This window comes from Linepithema humile, chromosome 3 (assembly GCF_040581485.1).
Source record: "Linepithema humile isolate Giens D197 chromosome 3, Lhum_UNIL_v1.0, whole genome shotgun sequence".
Taxonomy (NCBI): Eukaryota; Metazoa; Arthropoda; class Insecta; order Hymenoptera; family Formicidae; genus Linepithema; species Linepithema humile.
Window position 1 is genome coordinate 28145034 of NC_090130.1, and position 13690 is coordinate 28158723.

General features: G+C 34.5%; 3 protein-coding genes, 1 long non-coding RNA gene and 1 other non-coding gene across 9 annotated transcripts; 4 read left to right on the forward strand and 1 right to left on the reverse strand.

The window, feature by feature from the left end:
* Window positions 1-77: 77 nt before the first annotated feature.
* On the reverse strand, window positions 78-7990 carry LOC105678968 (Nuclear distribution protein nudE). 5 transcript variants are annotated; one of them, XM_067352109.1, is made up of 8 exons: window positions 7396-7988; window positions 6949-7176; window positions 6212-6502; window positions 5986-6122; window positions 5731-5913; window positions 5102-5223; window positions 4168-4238; window positions 78-1787 (listed from the first exon to the last, which is right to left on the reverse strand). In XM_067352109.1, exons 2-8 carry the CDS (start codon window positions 7032-7034, stop codon window positions 1730-1732), a joined length of 948 nt encoding a protein of 315 aa, XP_067208210.1. In that variant the 5' UTR covers window positions 7035-7176; window positions 7396-7988; the 3' UTR covers window positions 78-1729. The 5 variants fall into 5 exon arrangements, with proteins under 5 accessions (XP_067208210.1, XP_012234147.1, XP_012234148.1 ...); XM_012378724.2 differs by lacking the exon at window positions 78-1787 and adding an exon at window positions 4511-4719 and having other exon boundaries at window positions 4162-4238; window positions 7507-7990; XM_012378725.2 differs by lacking the exon at window positions 78-1787 and adding an exon at window positions 4511-4719 and having other exon boundaries at window positions 4162-4238; window positions 7450-7990.
* On the forward strand, window positions 4651-5322 carry LOC136998834 (uncharacterized). Its single transcript, XR_010889370.1, has 2 exons — window positions 4651-4764; window positions 4874-5322. It is a non-coding gene; the product is annotated as an uncharacterized lncRNA (long non-coding RNA).
* Window positions 7991-8212: 222 nt separating the features above from the next.
* On the forward strand, window positions 8213-12792 carry RpL3 (ribosomal protein L3). The gene is made up of 8 exons (XM_012378758.2): window positions 8213-8365; window positions 8749-8941; window positions 9430-9598; window positions 10124-10259; window positions 10346-10532; window positions 10862-11064; window positions 11324-11479; window positions 11678-12792. The coding sequence occupies exons 1-8, from the start codon at window positions 8363-8365 to the stop codon at window positions 11876-11878; spliced, it is 1248 nt and encodes a 415-aa protein (XP_012234181.1). The 5' UTR covers window positions 8213-8362; the 3' UTR covers window positions 11879-12792.
* LOC136999182 (small nucleolar RNA U43) lies at window positions 8603-8678 on the forward strand. Its single transcript, XR_010889583.1, has one exon. It is a non-coding gene; the product is annotated as a small nucleolar RNA U43 (small nucleolar RNA).
* Window positions 12657-13621, forward strand: ND-PDSW (NADH dehydrogenase (ubiquinone) PDSW subunit). Its single transcript, XM_012378747.2, has 4 exons — window positions 12657-12792; window positions 12861-12996; window positions 13127-13263; window positions 13360-13621. Exons 1-4 carry the CDS (start codon window positions 12708-12710, stop codon window positions 13482-13484), a joined length of 483 nt encoding a protein of 160 aa, XP_012234170.2. The 5' UTR covers window positions 12657-12707; the 3' UTR covers window positions 13485-13621.
* The last annotated feature ends 69 nt before the right edge of the window (window positions 13622-13690 follow it).

Below are 13690 nucleotides of genomic sequence, written 5' to 3' on the forward strand. Positions count from 1 at the left end.
TATTTTGTAATATTTTTTTTTTTCAACTGAATTTCAAAGTACATAACATAATTACGGTTACAAATAAAGACTAATGATTTGCATTAATAATATTTTATTAAATGAGGTTTTCACATTTCATATTAATACAACATGATTATACGATTCTCCATTTACGATAACAATTTTGTATCTTAGCAATGGTTCTTTTTTTTTCTTGCAATATAGTTTAAAGAACTAAATTTTAGATCTAAATCGCGTTTTGCCAGTCCTTATAATGTATATATAATCATTGGAATCGATCCAATCGTTCACCATGAAAAGTACTTTTGTGATTAGAGAATATCTTTTTTTTGCAGAATATTAAAAAAATAGAGGAATTATATTTGGAAACACGTTTAGAGCGCTAAAAAGTACACATTTTTACAAAGTATACGCAATAATTATATATAGACAATTGGTAAATACAAATTACAAATTATACTACATCTACGCGTTAAAAACCAAGTTCATAAATTAATTATTAATTGTGTAATTACCTACAAACGTCACAAGTATTTCGTTTCTAATAAATAATGATGTTTCATTACTGCTATGTGTAATATACACGAAGCGCTTGAGACAATAACGTATATCACAAATTTGATAAATAAATAAACAATTAAAAAAACTACGTTATTCTCTACTTTGTGCATAATATTTGTGTTTAATCTTTAATTTAATCTTTGAAAAAAAGAAAAGGAAGAATACGAGATTTCTCGCTTGAGGCCATTGACTTTATAAAAAGCGCAAATCAAGACTCACGTCTCAATGTGTGTTTATTGCCCCAAGCTCTTCACTTGTATATGTGTATATTTACAAATTCCTACTCGTATGCTATTAATGAAGCAATTTCCATAATGTCGCGCGGTGTCGGAGACAGAAATTAACGTTTCGACGCAATTAACGCGAAAGAGAATATCTAAAATTCCAGATATATTAATAATAAGTAACAACACTTTGTTACTTTTACCTTATTATCTTCCGTTATTTACATGAAAACCAGTTATCGCTTTTTAGTTATACATTGTTGCGACTTGTGGCAATCAAATTCATATTTACTATATCAATATAGCGTGATACATTTGAAGCGAAGAGAAATTAATACGAGAGAGGAATCCATCAAAGTCACCAGTACGGATATTTTTCGTTTTTAGCTATTACAGCGGCAAGCTTACACACATGTAAGTTTCAATAATAAAATATACCTTTTATTTTCTTTCTCATAACAAAAACGCAAACAAAGATACTGTGAATTCTGCGAACAGTATATTGTAGAATAATTTCATACAGCGTTAGTGACATTTATATCACTGAGAAATATCGCTTACGATAATTACAATCGGAAATTGTTCTAATTTCATATACCTTCGAATAATCGGAATGCGCTAATTCATCAACATTGCCGTTATTTTGAACAATGTTTCCTTCAATGAGCAAGATATCGTAATGTCATTAACGCAGCATGAAACGCTGCAAGGAGACTTGTGTGTAGCCGAAAATGGAAATTTAATTTTCTGTTCTAAGAACGATTTTTCATGCCTGGCATGAAACATCATAGCATTTTTCAGCTTTTGCGTTAACGTATTCGGAATAACTTAATAAAACTCGAACAAAGTTATTGTTATGGAAATTCTCGAATTAACATTACATTGGGGTTTGCAACATCGGTGATGTGCGGACATATGATCGCTGCGACATTATTCTTCGTTTACAATCGAATGTGGTTGTTGTTTCCTGAGGCTGGGCTTCTGACTTGTCGTCTAGCCCTAATTGAACAGATGTAATAATCTCTTGTTATAGCTTGTGTTTAGATAAAAAAAAAGGATACTGGACGAGCATGAGCCATTTACACTAGTGAACATTTAGCGATTTGATCTGTGCACAAGGTCGTTGAACGCTGTTCAGCGCGTCGAAAATGTCTTCAAGAAGTCTTATTCTATTAACATACATTCAAGAAATGTAATATCATCACACATGGTATCCACTCAAATCTTAGAAAAACTCCCCGAGTATTTTATGATCTTCCACCATATATTTTAAATCAAGTTTCTAAATAGAAAGTATTTTTCATATATATGTTTGGAATAAAGTTACTTGACGAATGAGCTTCTTAATATTTTCTACTCAATCTTATGGAGAGGAAATTAAGAACTATGTCAAATATTAAATTTAAAAGAATATTCGAAAGAATTGAAAAACAAATCAGTCAACAAAAGATAAAAATAAGAGAGAACTCGAAGAGAACTTTTTGGTAAAAAGTTTCTCTGAATCTCGAAGTTTCTTGAAAATTCCAGATTTTTCCAAGCAGCAGACACCTTGTGTAATAATGCTATAACATTTTCATCATACTGTGCATAAGAATGCGATAAAAATAACAATAACTGTTCATGCAAGAAAGAATTCATAAATATAGCATCTCTTATTATGCGGTGCACATGATATCTTTCTAAGTATAGTCTTTCTTTTTTATAAATCGAGCCACGAATAATCTCTTGTCAGCATAGATCACGGCTCAGCATGGCAGTAAATCGATTAGAAGAATATTTTTTTTACAATATTTAGGAACGCTACTTCAAAGCTGTCTAACATCATATTATGTTTTCATTACGAAATTGAAAACAGTTGTCTCTCCAATGCAATTGCACTTTACTATGATACTTGGTATCTATATACACTATTTACACACGTATACTTAGCGCTAAATTATTAAAAATATATATAACTTATTACCACAGTTTTTCGCGAATTTATAAAACGTTTTGTACTTGGATAAATCTTCTTCTACTGCAATATTTATATTAATTATAGAATTTCTATAATTATATTAGCTACAGAAAAAGAATTTTGTGATCGAATCCACTTTTGAAATATGTAGAACATATTTATACACCAGCAAGTGAGCGTCGTAAAATGTGTAATCATATTTATCATTTCGATAAAATATAAATTTTGATTGAAGAATTAAGAGAACACTTACAAATATATATTATATACATTTTGGCAAAACTATTTTATGTTTTGAGTCTGAATAAGCATGTAGCTTATTAGAGAAACATATCACTTTGCATTAATAAAATCTCCACATGTATGCAATACAAAATGATGAATTACTGAACATATTTCTATTTCGAAAATTAAATATGTGTGTAAATAATTATTTTTTAAGTTTTTCTAAAAAATTTTAGCCGAAAAAGATTTATATCCACATGTAGCTTCCAATAAGAAATTATTGTACATTTATTTTGGAACGTACATGGCACACATGTTTAGGAAACATTGATAACTAGCGCAAAAAATTAAACTAATTATGTCATTGTCATATTGCATTTATATACCTAATCTAAACAATGGTCTAAGAAGCTTATTTAGACAAGCCTTATAGAGCAAAGAAGCAATATATTATGAATAGTTTTATGACTGAGCAAATTAAGATAGGTATGACATGTAAAAAAATTTTCAATGCATCTTATTAACTCTTTCGCTGCTAATTACATTTTTCTTCTTTCTTTCTCTCCTGGAAATTATTAATTACAAATTAAAAAATGTTTATTTACACAAAAGCAGTATCAACTGCATAAATTTTCTGCTATCGAAACTGCACTGAGAAATGAGATATGTACAATCAGATATTTTTATATGTGCGTGAGTTAAAAACTCTGGGCAGCAAAGGAGTTAAAATAAAAGAAAAAGTCTTTGCTACATAATAAGGCAGTTATCTGTTATGTGAGGGAATTGTCTTTTTCAAACTTTTCTGTGTTCTAGGAAAAAATCTAGTACCTACTACTTTTTCCAGAACATTGAAAATATGATAATATTGCACAAAAAGCTTCAAATATATATAAATTGGTGGTCTTAGCGCTGACCGTGACAGGCATAAATGATGGAAGCACAACCAACGTATTATACTAGCAGTAAGTACAATTGAATCAGCGAGATATCACATACCATATTGTTTTGTGCAATTTTAGTCAAAATCTCGAAATTAATCTAAGAATATTTGCAAATTAATCTCAAATATTTGTTCACGGTAAAGTAAGATTTTTATCACAAATTAGGTACATGATATCTACTTGTGAGTACAATGCACGATGGAATAGGAATATAACAATACAATTTAACGTGATTAAAAAGGGATTGCTGTGTTACCTGTAGAGATCACGAACAGCTTGATCTTCTCGGAACGCGTTTCTACATGTATTCAGCTTATTCTCCAAGGCCTGTAAAGAAGAATAATCGCGATTAAGAATCATTTTTAGTATACATTTTTCAATGTATTTCAGTTACGATATCCAACGATAACAAGTGCGAAAATTAACGACGAAATTGCGATCAATGTTAAATCGACAAGGCTGTTAAAGCATACAGAGTTATTGTTTTAATGGCTAAAGCACGGGAATGGACGCTCGGTGATATCTGAATTAGGGTTGGCATACAGTGAGTGCAAGTGAGCCAGGAACACTGCGTTAACGAAAAAAAATCAAATCAAGACCTGCTGTTTAAGGAGATGTAAAATAATTTAACGATGAGGTATCAGGATGAAGATCTGCACGCGGTCGGTCTAGGTTGTTGCCTTATACACTGAGTAGACGCGCGCGTCTGGGCCGCCGATAACTCGGTAGAGGAGGTGGTATTCGATATTTGTCTGCTCGGACAAGTGCATTTTATTCTCCTACAGCCCATGCAGACCCACCTGTCAAGCTGCCAAAACACCAACTACATCACACTAATCACCAACTACTTAAGGTGCGAGTAAAAAGTGTGACCTTTGTGCTTACGCGAGATAGGAAATATTTACAATCTCTCATTATTCGAAATATATATATATATATTAATTACGATTGATATTTAACAGTGATATAGTATTTTGCAACAAACATGGTGTTTGGCTGAAACAATTAATGAAATAATCTATATCAACACACATAGTTGCTTGGTACCATCAAACGTATATACAGCAACTACTACCGGAACAATTTATACACTATGCAATAAAAATACAGAAAAATATATAAGCCATGCTTTAAGCTTAGAAGATTACAAGTGTAGTAAAGAAAATATTATTGAGATGTGTCGCTCTTACCCCGACTTTTCGCATAAGATCGCCAATCATATTCATTGCCAGTATTCTGGTGCAGGGTGGCAATGGTTGGCTCATATTATTATTGTTGTTTCCAATAACACCCCCTACCATCCCGTGTCCAACTGGCAAAATACAAGAACAAAAATATTACTTACAAATATAAAAACTGTTGAATAAAATAAATAGAATTGAATAATAAAGCTATTAAATAAAATTATAAACTGATAATTCTGTTATTAGACCCAAATACAATTTATAACCATTGTATTAGAAGATATGTTAAAAAAATATAAAAAAAAAATACTGTTAAAGATATTTATTTCATTACATTGATGATAATGTTTCATATTGTTCAATTTCTTTTGAATACCATAATTAATTCATAATTATTAAGCGATTCAATTGTTTAAAATAAACAATCAAGTGAAACATGAAAAACCAAATTGCCAATCATGTTAAATCATTTTCGATTTATGCAGGACATTTAGCAATATTTTTTTTTTTCTCAATCATTTGGGCCTTATTTGATGTCTGATTGCGTAATTTTGTATTGATCATTTTTGATAATCGCTTTTTCAAGGTAGAATGAAAAACATGTGTTGTCTTAACGAAAACATTATGTATCCTACTTTTTATCGGCGAAGTCGTTGTATTATTCGGAGGTATGGTTTGTGGGACTATTTGGCTAGCAGGTGAATTCGACTCCAATTCAGCCTGTAGCTTATTACTATCGACGATACTACGAACTCTATCAGTAGGTTTGTTGTTATCCGCATGATGTCTTTCGTGCACTTGTATCTCCTGCTTTAAATCTGAAAAACCGTAAAATATTAGCTACTGTGTATTGTAAAATATGATACTTGTTGAATAAAGCGAAAACTAACCTCTAACTTCGTCCATTAATCTTTGCACTATTACTTTTAAGCTTTCCTTTTCGTCGAGTTCCGACTCAAGCAAAGCATTCTTTTCTATAGCTAAATTAAACTTAGCTTCTATTTCTTCTTCCGTAACCCTATTTATCCTGCAATAGATATAACGCTTTCATTGCCTATCAAATTGTTAATGATTGATTTTTGGTTTTTATCAATTTAAAACAAAAATATTGCATACCTGTGTGCTCTTTCTAAGTCGTCATTTTTCTGTTCAAGTTCTCTAATATACTTCAGTAGGTGCTCCTGTTGTTGCTGTAAATCCTGTGCTTTGCCCTGGAACATAGCACAATCTGCAGATTGCTGGTCTAATCTCGTTCTCAGTTGTTCAACTTCTGTTGCAAGCCTTGTGTTTCTTTGTCTCAATTCTCTATTTGTCTTTTCTGCTTGTTCCAAGGAAGTCTCAAGCTCTTTCTCCAACATCTGTGAATTCTCTTGAAATTCTTCCAGTTCACGTTCAACATCATCTTTCCTGTAACAGAGCAATAGTTGCTATTTTTTAACCTTCCCACTGCAAGGAGCCGCTATAGCAGTCATTCATTTATTATACAAAGAATACACTAAAGATAGTTACAAATTTTCTCTGTATATATAAAAACATTAGGCAACATTTAGCAGAGTAGAATGTTGAATTGATTCATAATATTCCAAACTAGATTGGACTAATTAAACTCAATTGACTACTTGCACAGCTGTTGTCTCTGTCTTTGAATTATTGCAATGTCACTTATTAAGTCATTAAATATATATTTAGTCATAATTTCTTAATCGATTTACAATAATCTACGATTAGTTATAAAAGTATATTAATTTAACACAATAAAATTTTGCTTTTTGACCACATACAATATTCTAATAATCATTATGGTATTGTTTTGATATTAATAATTGTTATATTTTATTTTTATGTGTATCTACCTTTGATGCAGCTGTTGAGCTAGATCCATCCAATATTGAATCTCATCGTCCTTTGACAGAAACTCTGGCGGATCTATATCCATCATTTTTCTGGTGGATGATTACAACACTGTATGCAATCCTACTTGCCTCCGATCTTCAATTGTTCCAAAATATGTTACAAACGGATAACAGTTTGTTTTATACGCTGCGCACTGACATTCCGCAAGAAAGCAGGCGTGACAAGATCTAACCAAGAAACAGAAATGAAAATATGAAAAATAGCTAAATGGATGATGTATCGTTATTCTCATTCAAGTATTTCTGATGCTGCGTAATTTTAAGATATTCGAATTCATTGTCTATCAAGTCGTTAGTTCTAAGTACGTCGAAAGCACATTCTTCGTTCTCGCTTCTATTAACGAGCGAGAACTTTTTAACTCGAAGAAATGAGGAGAAAAGAGACACTTACAATCGAAGACGTATGTGAATGTGCTTTCGATATTTCGTATGTGGACAGACCTTGAGCAAAGCACCGTGAGCGAGATGTAGTCGCGCGTGTAACGTAAATGTCATTACCGTGTTATTATGAGTCACACTGGCCGACGAGAGCAACGACGAAGAGGTGTAACAGGCGCGTAGAAAAATCTAAGGGCGCAGTGGCGACGACAGAAAGGCGCCCGATGTCGTCGATGCGTATCGACCATGCACATCCGGAGGCGCAATCTTCGTCCAGCGAGTTGAGTTCGCTGCACGTTGATCGCGACCAATCGCAACGACGAGAAAGATATTCGCATTTAATCGCGGGCACCGCCGCCAAACACTCGGTCGCTGGCGGGTTCAAAGATCATGCAAAATGGTGGGCACGCACGGGAAATTAAAGAAATTGTGCGAGAAAGTGAAAGCGTTTCTCGTTAAACAACTTCCCGACTAGTCAAGATTAGAACGAAGACCGAAAACGAACAAACCGGTTGCGTAGTATAAACGCAGATTTGGGGAAACGTGTGATTGCTTTTCGAGTTGTAACTCCGCAATTTTTTGCGAAACGGAAGCTAAGTTCGACGGTACAACGGAAGATCGCAGCACTATCGACCGCTATTTAAGGGTGCATTCAGACAACTTGCATAAGCGTATAAGCATACGCATAAGAAAATAGACAAATTATGTGTTTAATATCCAGAATTTTATAATATAAAAAAAGAACACCATTTTTTTTTTATTTTATGTTAATTTTAAAAATGTTTAAAGTTGATTAGTAGCGTGCGCTATTTTTTGAATATTTTTACATTTGTTGCAAAGGAAGCTTGAGGTTGTATCTTAGGGAATTTGAAGTTTTTAAGTTCACTTCAAGGTTTTATAAAGGGTTGGTATGAATGGTGGCATATAAAAGCGACCATTTTCGCCAACCTCCTCCATTTCCTTCGTCAATAGCGTCATGGTAAGTTGGGGTGTGATTGAGTCTTCGAAAAATCCAACGTGCTCTGTAATATCTTTTAACATCCGCGTTTTAAAATTATAAAATCGTACGCTTGAATATCTTCTTTATACTTCTAAATAATTATTACGTGAATTACAGCTAATATTAACATTATTTGTCTTATGTGATAACGATCTACAAAAAATTTTGCAGTCGCATGGCTTCTCGTACGATGCCTAGGTTTAGATTAGAATTAACATGATGATTCAAATTATGGTTTATGGTTTTTTGACTGAATAACCTTGATGATAAACCTCTAGGGCGGTCTGATAATTTTTATCGGAAAGACTTAATTTTTGCATATTAGTGCCACGTGTCTTAGGCTTCTGTGTCTTATATTACAGTCGCACAGAAAGTTCAGCGCTCCCCGACATGGGTCGATGGGTTTCTACCCGAAGAAGAGATCGCAAAGACATCGTGGAAAGGTTAAGGCTTTTCCGAAGGATGATCCTAGCAAGCCCGTGCACTTGACCGCGTTTATGGGCTACAAAGCTGGTATGACTCACGTTGTGAGAGAAGCCGATCGTCCTGGATCGAGTGAGTAATTATAAAAGTAAACTCTCCAATTAAATTAGCGATATATGTGATTTGAGCAAAGAATTAATATTAAAAATGTAATTTCTAAAATGCTTTTAAACGTTTTTTTTTTTACTTTTGCATTTGTTTAATACAATTGTATTATATTAATGCTTTGTTAACAATGCATGCTTTATTAACAATGCATGAGCTTACAACATGTTAACTTGGGTTGATCGACACAGAAATGCGTTGATTTATCTGGGTTGCAGTGCGAGAGCTGTTTTTAATACAGTATGTTTTCCATACTGCCATGTTGCAAAATAACACTGTGCACTGCTTATACATGTTGCATGGAAGCAAGATATATTCCAGGAACTCTTTGGAGTCCATTGGGCAATGACCACTGAGACAAACCATATCTAGTACAGTTCTTTAGCATTTTTCCCTAAAATAAGCACATTCTATAATTTTTCTTTTAAGTTTCTAAATATGGACTGTCTTTTCAGAGGTAAATAAAAAGGAGATTGTAGAGGCTGTTACTGTTATCGAGACAGCTCCTATGATAGTGGTTGGTCTTGTTGGATACATTCAAACGCCACATGGACTTCGTGCGCTTGCTAATGTCTGGGCGGAACATTTGTCGGAGGATTGCCGCAGACGTTTCTACAAGAACTGGTTAGCAGAAACCACATGTATTCATTATACAAATATTTTGATATTACAATTTGAATCTTTGCGACGTGTTAACTCAGATGTTGATTGATGCAGCAATGCATTGATCCATCTGGGTTGCAGTGTGAAAACTGCCTTCAATGCAGTACGGTTTCAATACTGCCACGTCGAAAAATAACACCGTGCGCTGCTTACGCGGAATGCATGGAGGCTAGATATATTCCATAAACTTTTTGGAGCCCATTGGGCAGTGACCATTGAGACAAACCATATTTAGTACAGCTCTTTCCTTTAAGATAAGTTGTATACTTCTTATATACACACGATACTAAACTATATAATATCAGCTCTCCGCTCGTAAGATGAGAGTAATCACTTGGATATGGCCATTGAAACTCTGTGTTTTAATAACGGCTGGTCCAACAAATGTGCCCAGTCTCCGCTCATTACGATGAGACTGACACGTTACAGAGTGACGTGGATGGCAAAAGCGTACACAGACGGGCATTGCAATTGATTTTCTGACAGGTACAAGAGTAAGAAGAAGGCGTTCACGAAAGCGTCGAAGAAGTGGCAGGACAATCTTGGCCGCAAGATTATTGACAAGAAATTCCAAAAGATCAGGAAGTACTGCACGGTTTTACGCATCATTGCTCACACTCAGGTAACGAGACAACGTGACGATACCAAAAGTATCGAATACATTCGTAAAAGACGAGTCGGTCAATTTTTTTTTCTTTCGTTATTCAGATGAACCTAGTGGGACATCGTCAGAAGAAAGCTCATATTATGGAAATTCAGTTGAACGGCGGTACCATCGATGACAAGCTGCAATGGGCGCGCGATCATCTGGAGAAACCTGTTCCCATTAGTACCGTGTTCAGCGCCGATGAGATGATCGACGTGATCGGAGTCACCAAGGGCAAGGGTTACAAAGGTGCGTTTTTCTGCGTTATATACATCAGTGTGTGTATGTGTGTGTTGCTCGACACCCCCCCCCCTCACTGCCCCTCAAATTGTCACGCTTGCCCCCCCAACAGCCCCATACTTCGCGAGAAGCATGCTTTTAGAAAATTTTTCTAGGACTGTATGATGAAAAGCATGACGTGCATTTATCTGATTATCTTGACGATAGAACCATGCTGCCTTCCTACTGAAGTCCTTAATCGACAAACGATGAACTAACTAAAATCAACTCCGGCTTGCCCCAATTAACAAGCGTATGTGATTCTTATAAAAATTGACATTTTTTCCTGCTTCTTTCAGGTGTCACGTCCAGGTGGCACACAAAGAAATTGCCGCGCAAGACTCACAAGGGTTTGAGAAAGGTCGCCTGTATTGGCGCGTGGCATCCCAGTCGCGTGTCCTTCACCGTTGCGCGCGCTGGTCAGAAGGGATATCATCATCGTACCGAGATGAACAAGAAGATCTACAGAATTGGACAGGGAATTCATGTGAAGGATGGCAAGGTGATTGTTAAATTTAAATTTAAAAAAATTACCTGCCTTTTTACATGATTTTTCGAACACGAAAAGATATTTGGTGCTTTTTGTGTTCTGTAAGGAGGCAAGATTGAAGCCACTTGCTCATAGTGCCTGAAGAAATGTCACACTCATGCTTTAGGTCTCCTAGACGAGTTACAAATTAATCTTTAGACAATATTTAAGTTGCGGTTAAGATTGTTTTTTTCGCAATTGGCACTCATCACTGTTTGCTTATCTTCCATAGGTTGTGAAAAACAACGCCTCGACAGAGTACGATCTTACTGAGAAGACCATCACGCCCATGGGCGGCTTCCCGCACTACGGTGAAGTGAACAACGATTTCATCATGATTAAGGGATGCTGCATGGGTCCGAAGAAACGTGTAATCACGCTCAGGAAGGTAAGAATAAACATTAATAAATAACTACCTTATTCTATTTGTTCATGATGAAATTCGAAGAGCATAATGGTCTGATTTACGTTCTGAACAAATGTTCTAAACGTAAATGATAGTTAAATGATAGGTCTGATTAAACATAATGTTATTAATGTTTATCTACAATCAAGGAAATACATAACGTTGAAATGTACTTTGCAGTCTTTGTTGGTGCACACGAAGAGGTCTGCGTTGGAGAAAATTAACCTTAAATTTATCGACACCAGCTCCAAGTTTGGACACGGTCGCTTCCAGACCGCTGCCGACAAGGCCTCTTTCATGGGTCAACTCAAGAAGGATCGTCTCCGCGAGGATCAAGCGCAAGCTACCAGCGCGGCGCCAAGTGCCGCAGCAGCACAGTAAAATTGTACACCTTGCTGTGTGCATGATCCATGAGAAAAAATAAATTTTTAAAAATTATAAACTCATCTTATTTATTTTCTCGTATTCATCTTGTGTATATATGTGTATATATCTCATTAAAAATCTAAAAGAAATTTAAGACAACGGTGTTTTTTTTTTAATCTTAAATTTTTTGTATATGTAGTTTAATTTTTGTAATATTTTTAACTTTAAATATATTTGTTATATTTCTTGAGCTGTAAACTCACGAAAAGTATTAAATTCATTAAAATAAAGATTTAAATAGATTTAGCAGAGATTCGAAATTGAATTTTCTTGAAGATTCAAAATCTAGCGAAGATTCAAACCCGCTTGTTTAGTGGAGATTTAAACCCTACTAGCGAAGATTCGAACCCTTAGTGGAGACTTAAACCTGATTAGCAGATACAATTACAAATAAATAGAGAATTTTGTAATAGCAATACTAAAAATTTAATTGCCACAATTAACCGATCGTTAGCAAGAGAACAAATAGAAATTTTATTAATCCCATTGTAACGTTAATCTGATTAAATATAATAAGATAATTATTATTCGTAAAAATAAATATTGACAATTAAAAAAAACTTTTCGAAGTCATTAATATCATATAAAAATATATATTTCCAAATACGTATATGCAAAGCTGATTCCCACTTTTTCAAGAAGAGTGTTTGCAGTTGTTACTGGTTGTTACTGTTATATACTGTACAGCTGATCACTACTGGTGGTCGCCAAATCGTGGTGATCAGTATCGAAGAACAAATTTGTAATTAATTATCAGTGTTGTATTTCATATATTTTAGAAACGATGGCAGAAAAGGATAATACTTTTATAACCAGATGGATGAGCAATCTATATTACATGTTAGACACACCAGTCACTTATGTCCGAGGTATTATCTAATCATTGTTTGGTTATGTTCTTCCAGTTAAAAAACAAACGTTTCCTCTTTTGTTACAGAAAAATTCGTAGTACCGAATCAAAAAAAATATCCGTGGTATCATCAACAATACCGTCGTGTGCCAAACATTGACGAATGTTACACCGACGATTTGGTCTGCTATACTGAGGCAAATGCTCAATTCTTTCGCGATAAGTAAATTAAGTTTCATGAATTATTAGGAAGTAAAGAAGAGACTATTTTTAATATTTAGAATATTAACGATAGTTTACTTGCCAAGTAAACATTTTGCTTCGATTAACTTTTTTTTGTCTTTTGATACTAGATCAGTAGAGGATGAAATTTTGTTTATTCTGAGAAGTCGTTTTGAACAATGTGCTTTTTATCACGGCGAGGATGCTCATTTATGCGACGATTTGAGGAAAACTTACGACGATGCGGCCACTGCTTGGTTTATGAAATGTAAGTATATACTCTATAATAGACGATTGTTGTGTAGCGTAAGAAAACATTTAAGTTCTAATACCTCTGCTCGATTCTCTTATGTTAAATGCGTAGATGGTGATTTGGGAATAGGTATAAATGTAAGAACTGCGTACATGAAGCAAAAACATCGTCTAATTTGGGAGCGTCGTCATGGTCCAGTAGGCACTGGAATGAAAGAAAAAGCGGCTAAAGCGTAGCAATTTATACTGATATTGTAGATTATTTCATGGCAAACCGCATTCGCGCATATTACGGGCCTGAATTGCAAGTTTGCACTAATGTACAGATGTATTGTGAATTAAAGGCGCGGGGTAATAAAAGTAATTTAACAGAATCCTACCCAGTCTTGCTTCTTCTTCCTATCTGTAACACTCCGCATCTTATAGATAAGGAGGCGATGTGT

Excerpts from the sequence above, each read along its gene's own strand:
- LOC105678968 (XM_012378724.2), bottom strand. The coding sequence starts at position 7,034 with ATGATGGATATAGATCCGCCAGAGTTTCTGTCAAAGGACGATGAGATT. Across the intron at positions 6,123-6,211 it reads GACTTAGAAAGAGCACACAG|GATAAATAGGGTTACGGAAG; the intron begins GTATGCAATATT and ends TATCTATTGCAG. Across the intron at positions 5,224-5,730 it reads AACGACTTCGCCGATAAAAA|TTGGACACGGGATGGTAGGG; the intron begins GTAGGATACATA and ends GTATTTTGCCAG.
- RpL3 (XM_012378758.2), top strand. Across the intron at positions 8,942-9,429 it reads AGCCGATCGTCCTGGATCGA|AGGTAAATAAAAAGGAGATT; the intron begins GTGAGTAATTAT and ends CTGTCTTTTCAG. Across the intron at positions 9,599-10,123 it reads AGACGTTTCTACAAGAACTG|GTACAAGAGTAAGAAGAAGG; the intron begins GTTAGCAGAAAC and ends ATTTTCTGACAG.
- ND-PDSW (XM_012378747.2), top strand. The coding sequence starts at position 12,708 with ATGGCAGAAAAGGATAATACTTTTATAACCAGATGGATGAGCAATCTA. Across the intron at positions 12,793-12,860 it reads ACCAGTCACTTATGTCCGAG|AAAAATTCGTAGTACCGAAT; the intron begins GTATTATCTAAT and ends CTTTTGTTACAG. Across the intron at positions 13,264-13,359 it reads CACTGCTTGGTTTATGAAAT|ATGGTGATTTGGGAATAGGT; the intron begins GTAAGTATATAC and ends TTAAATGCGTAG.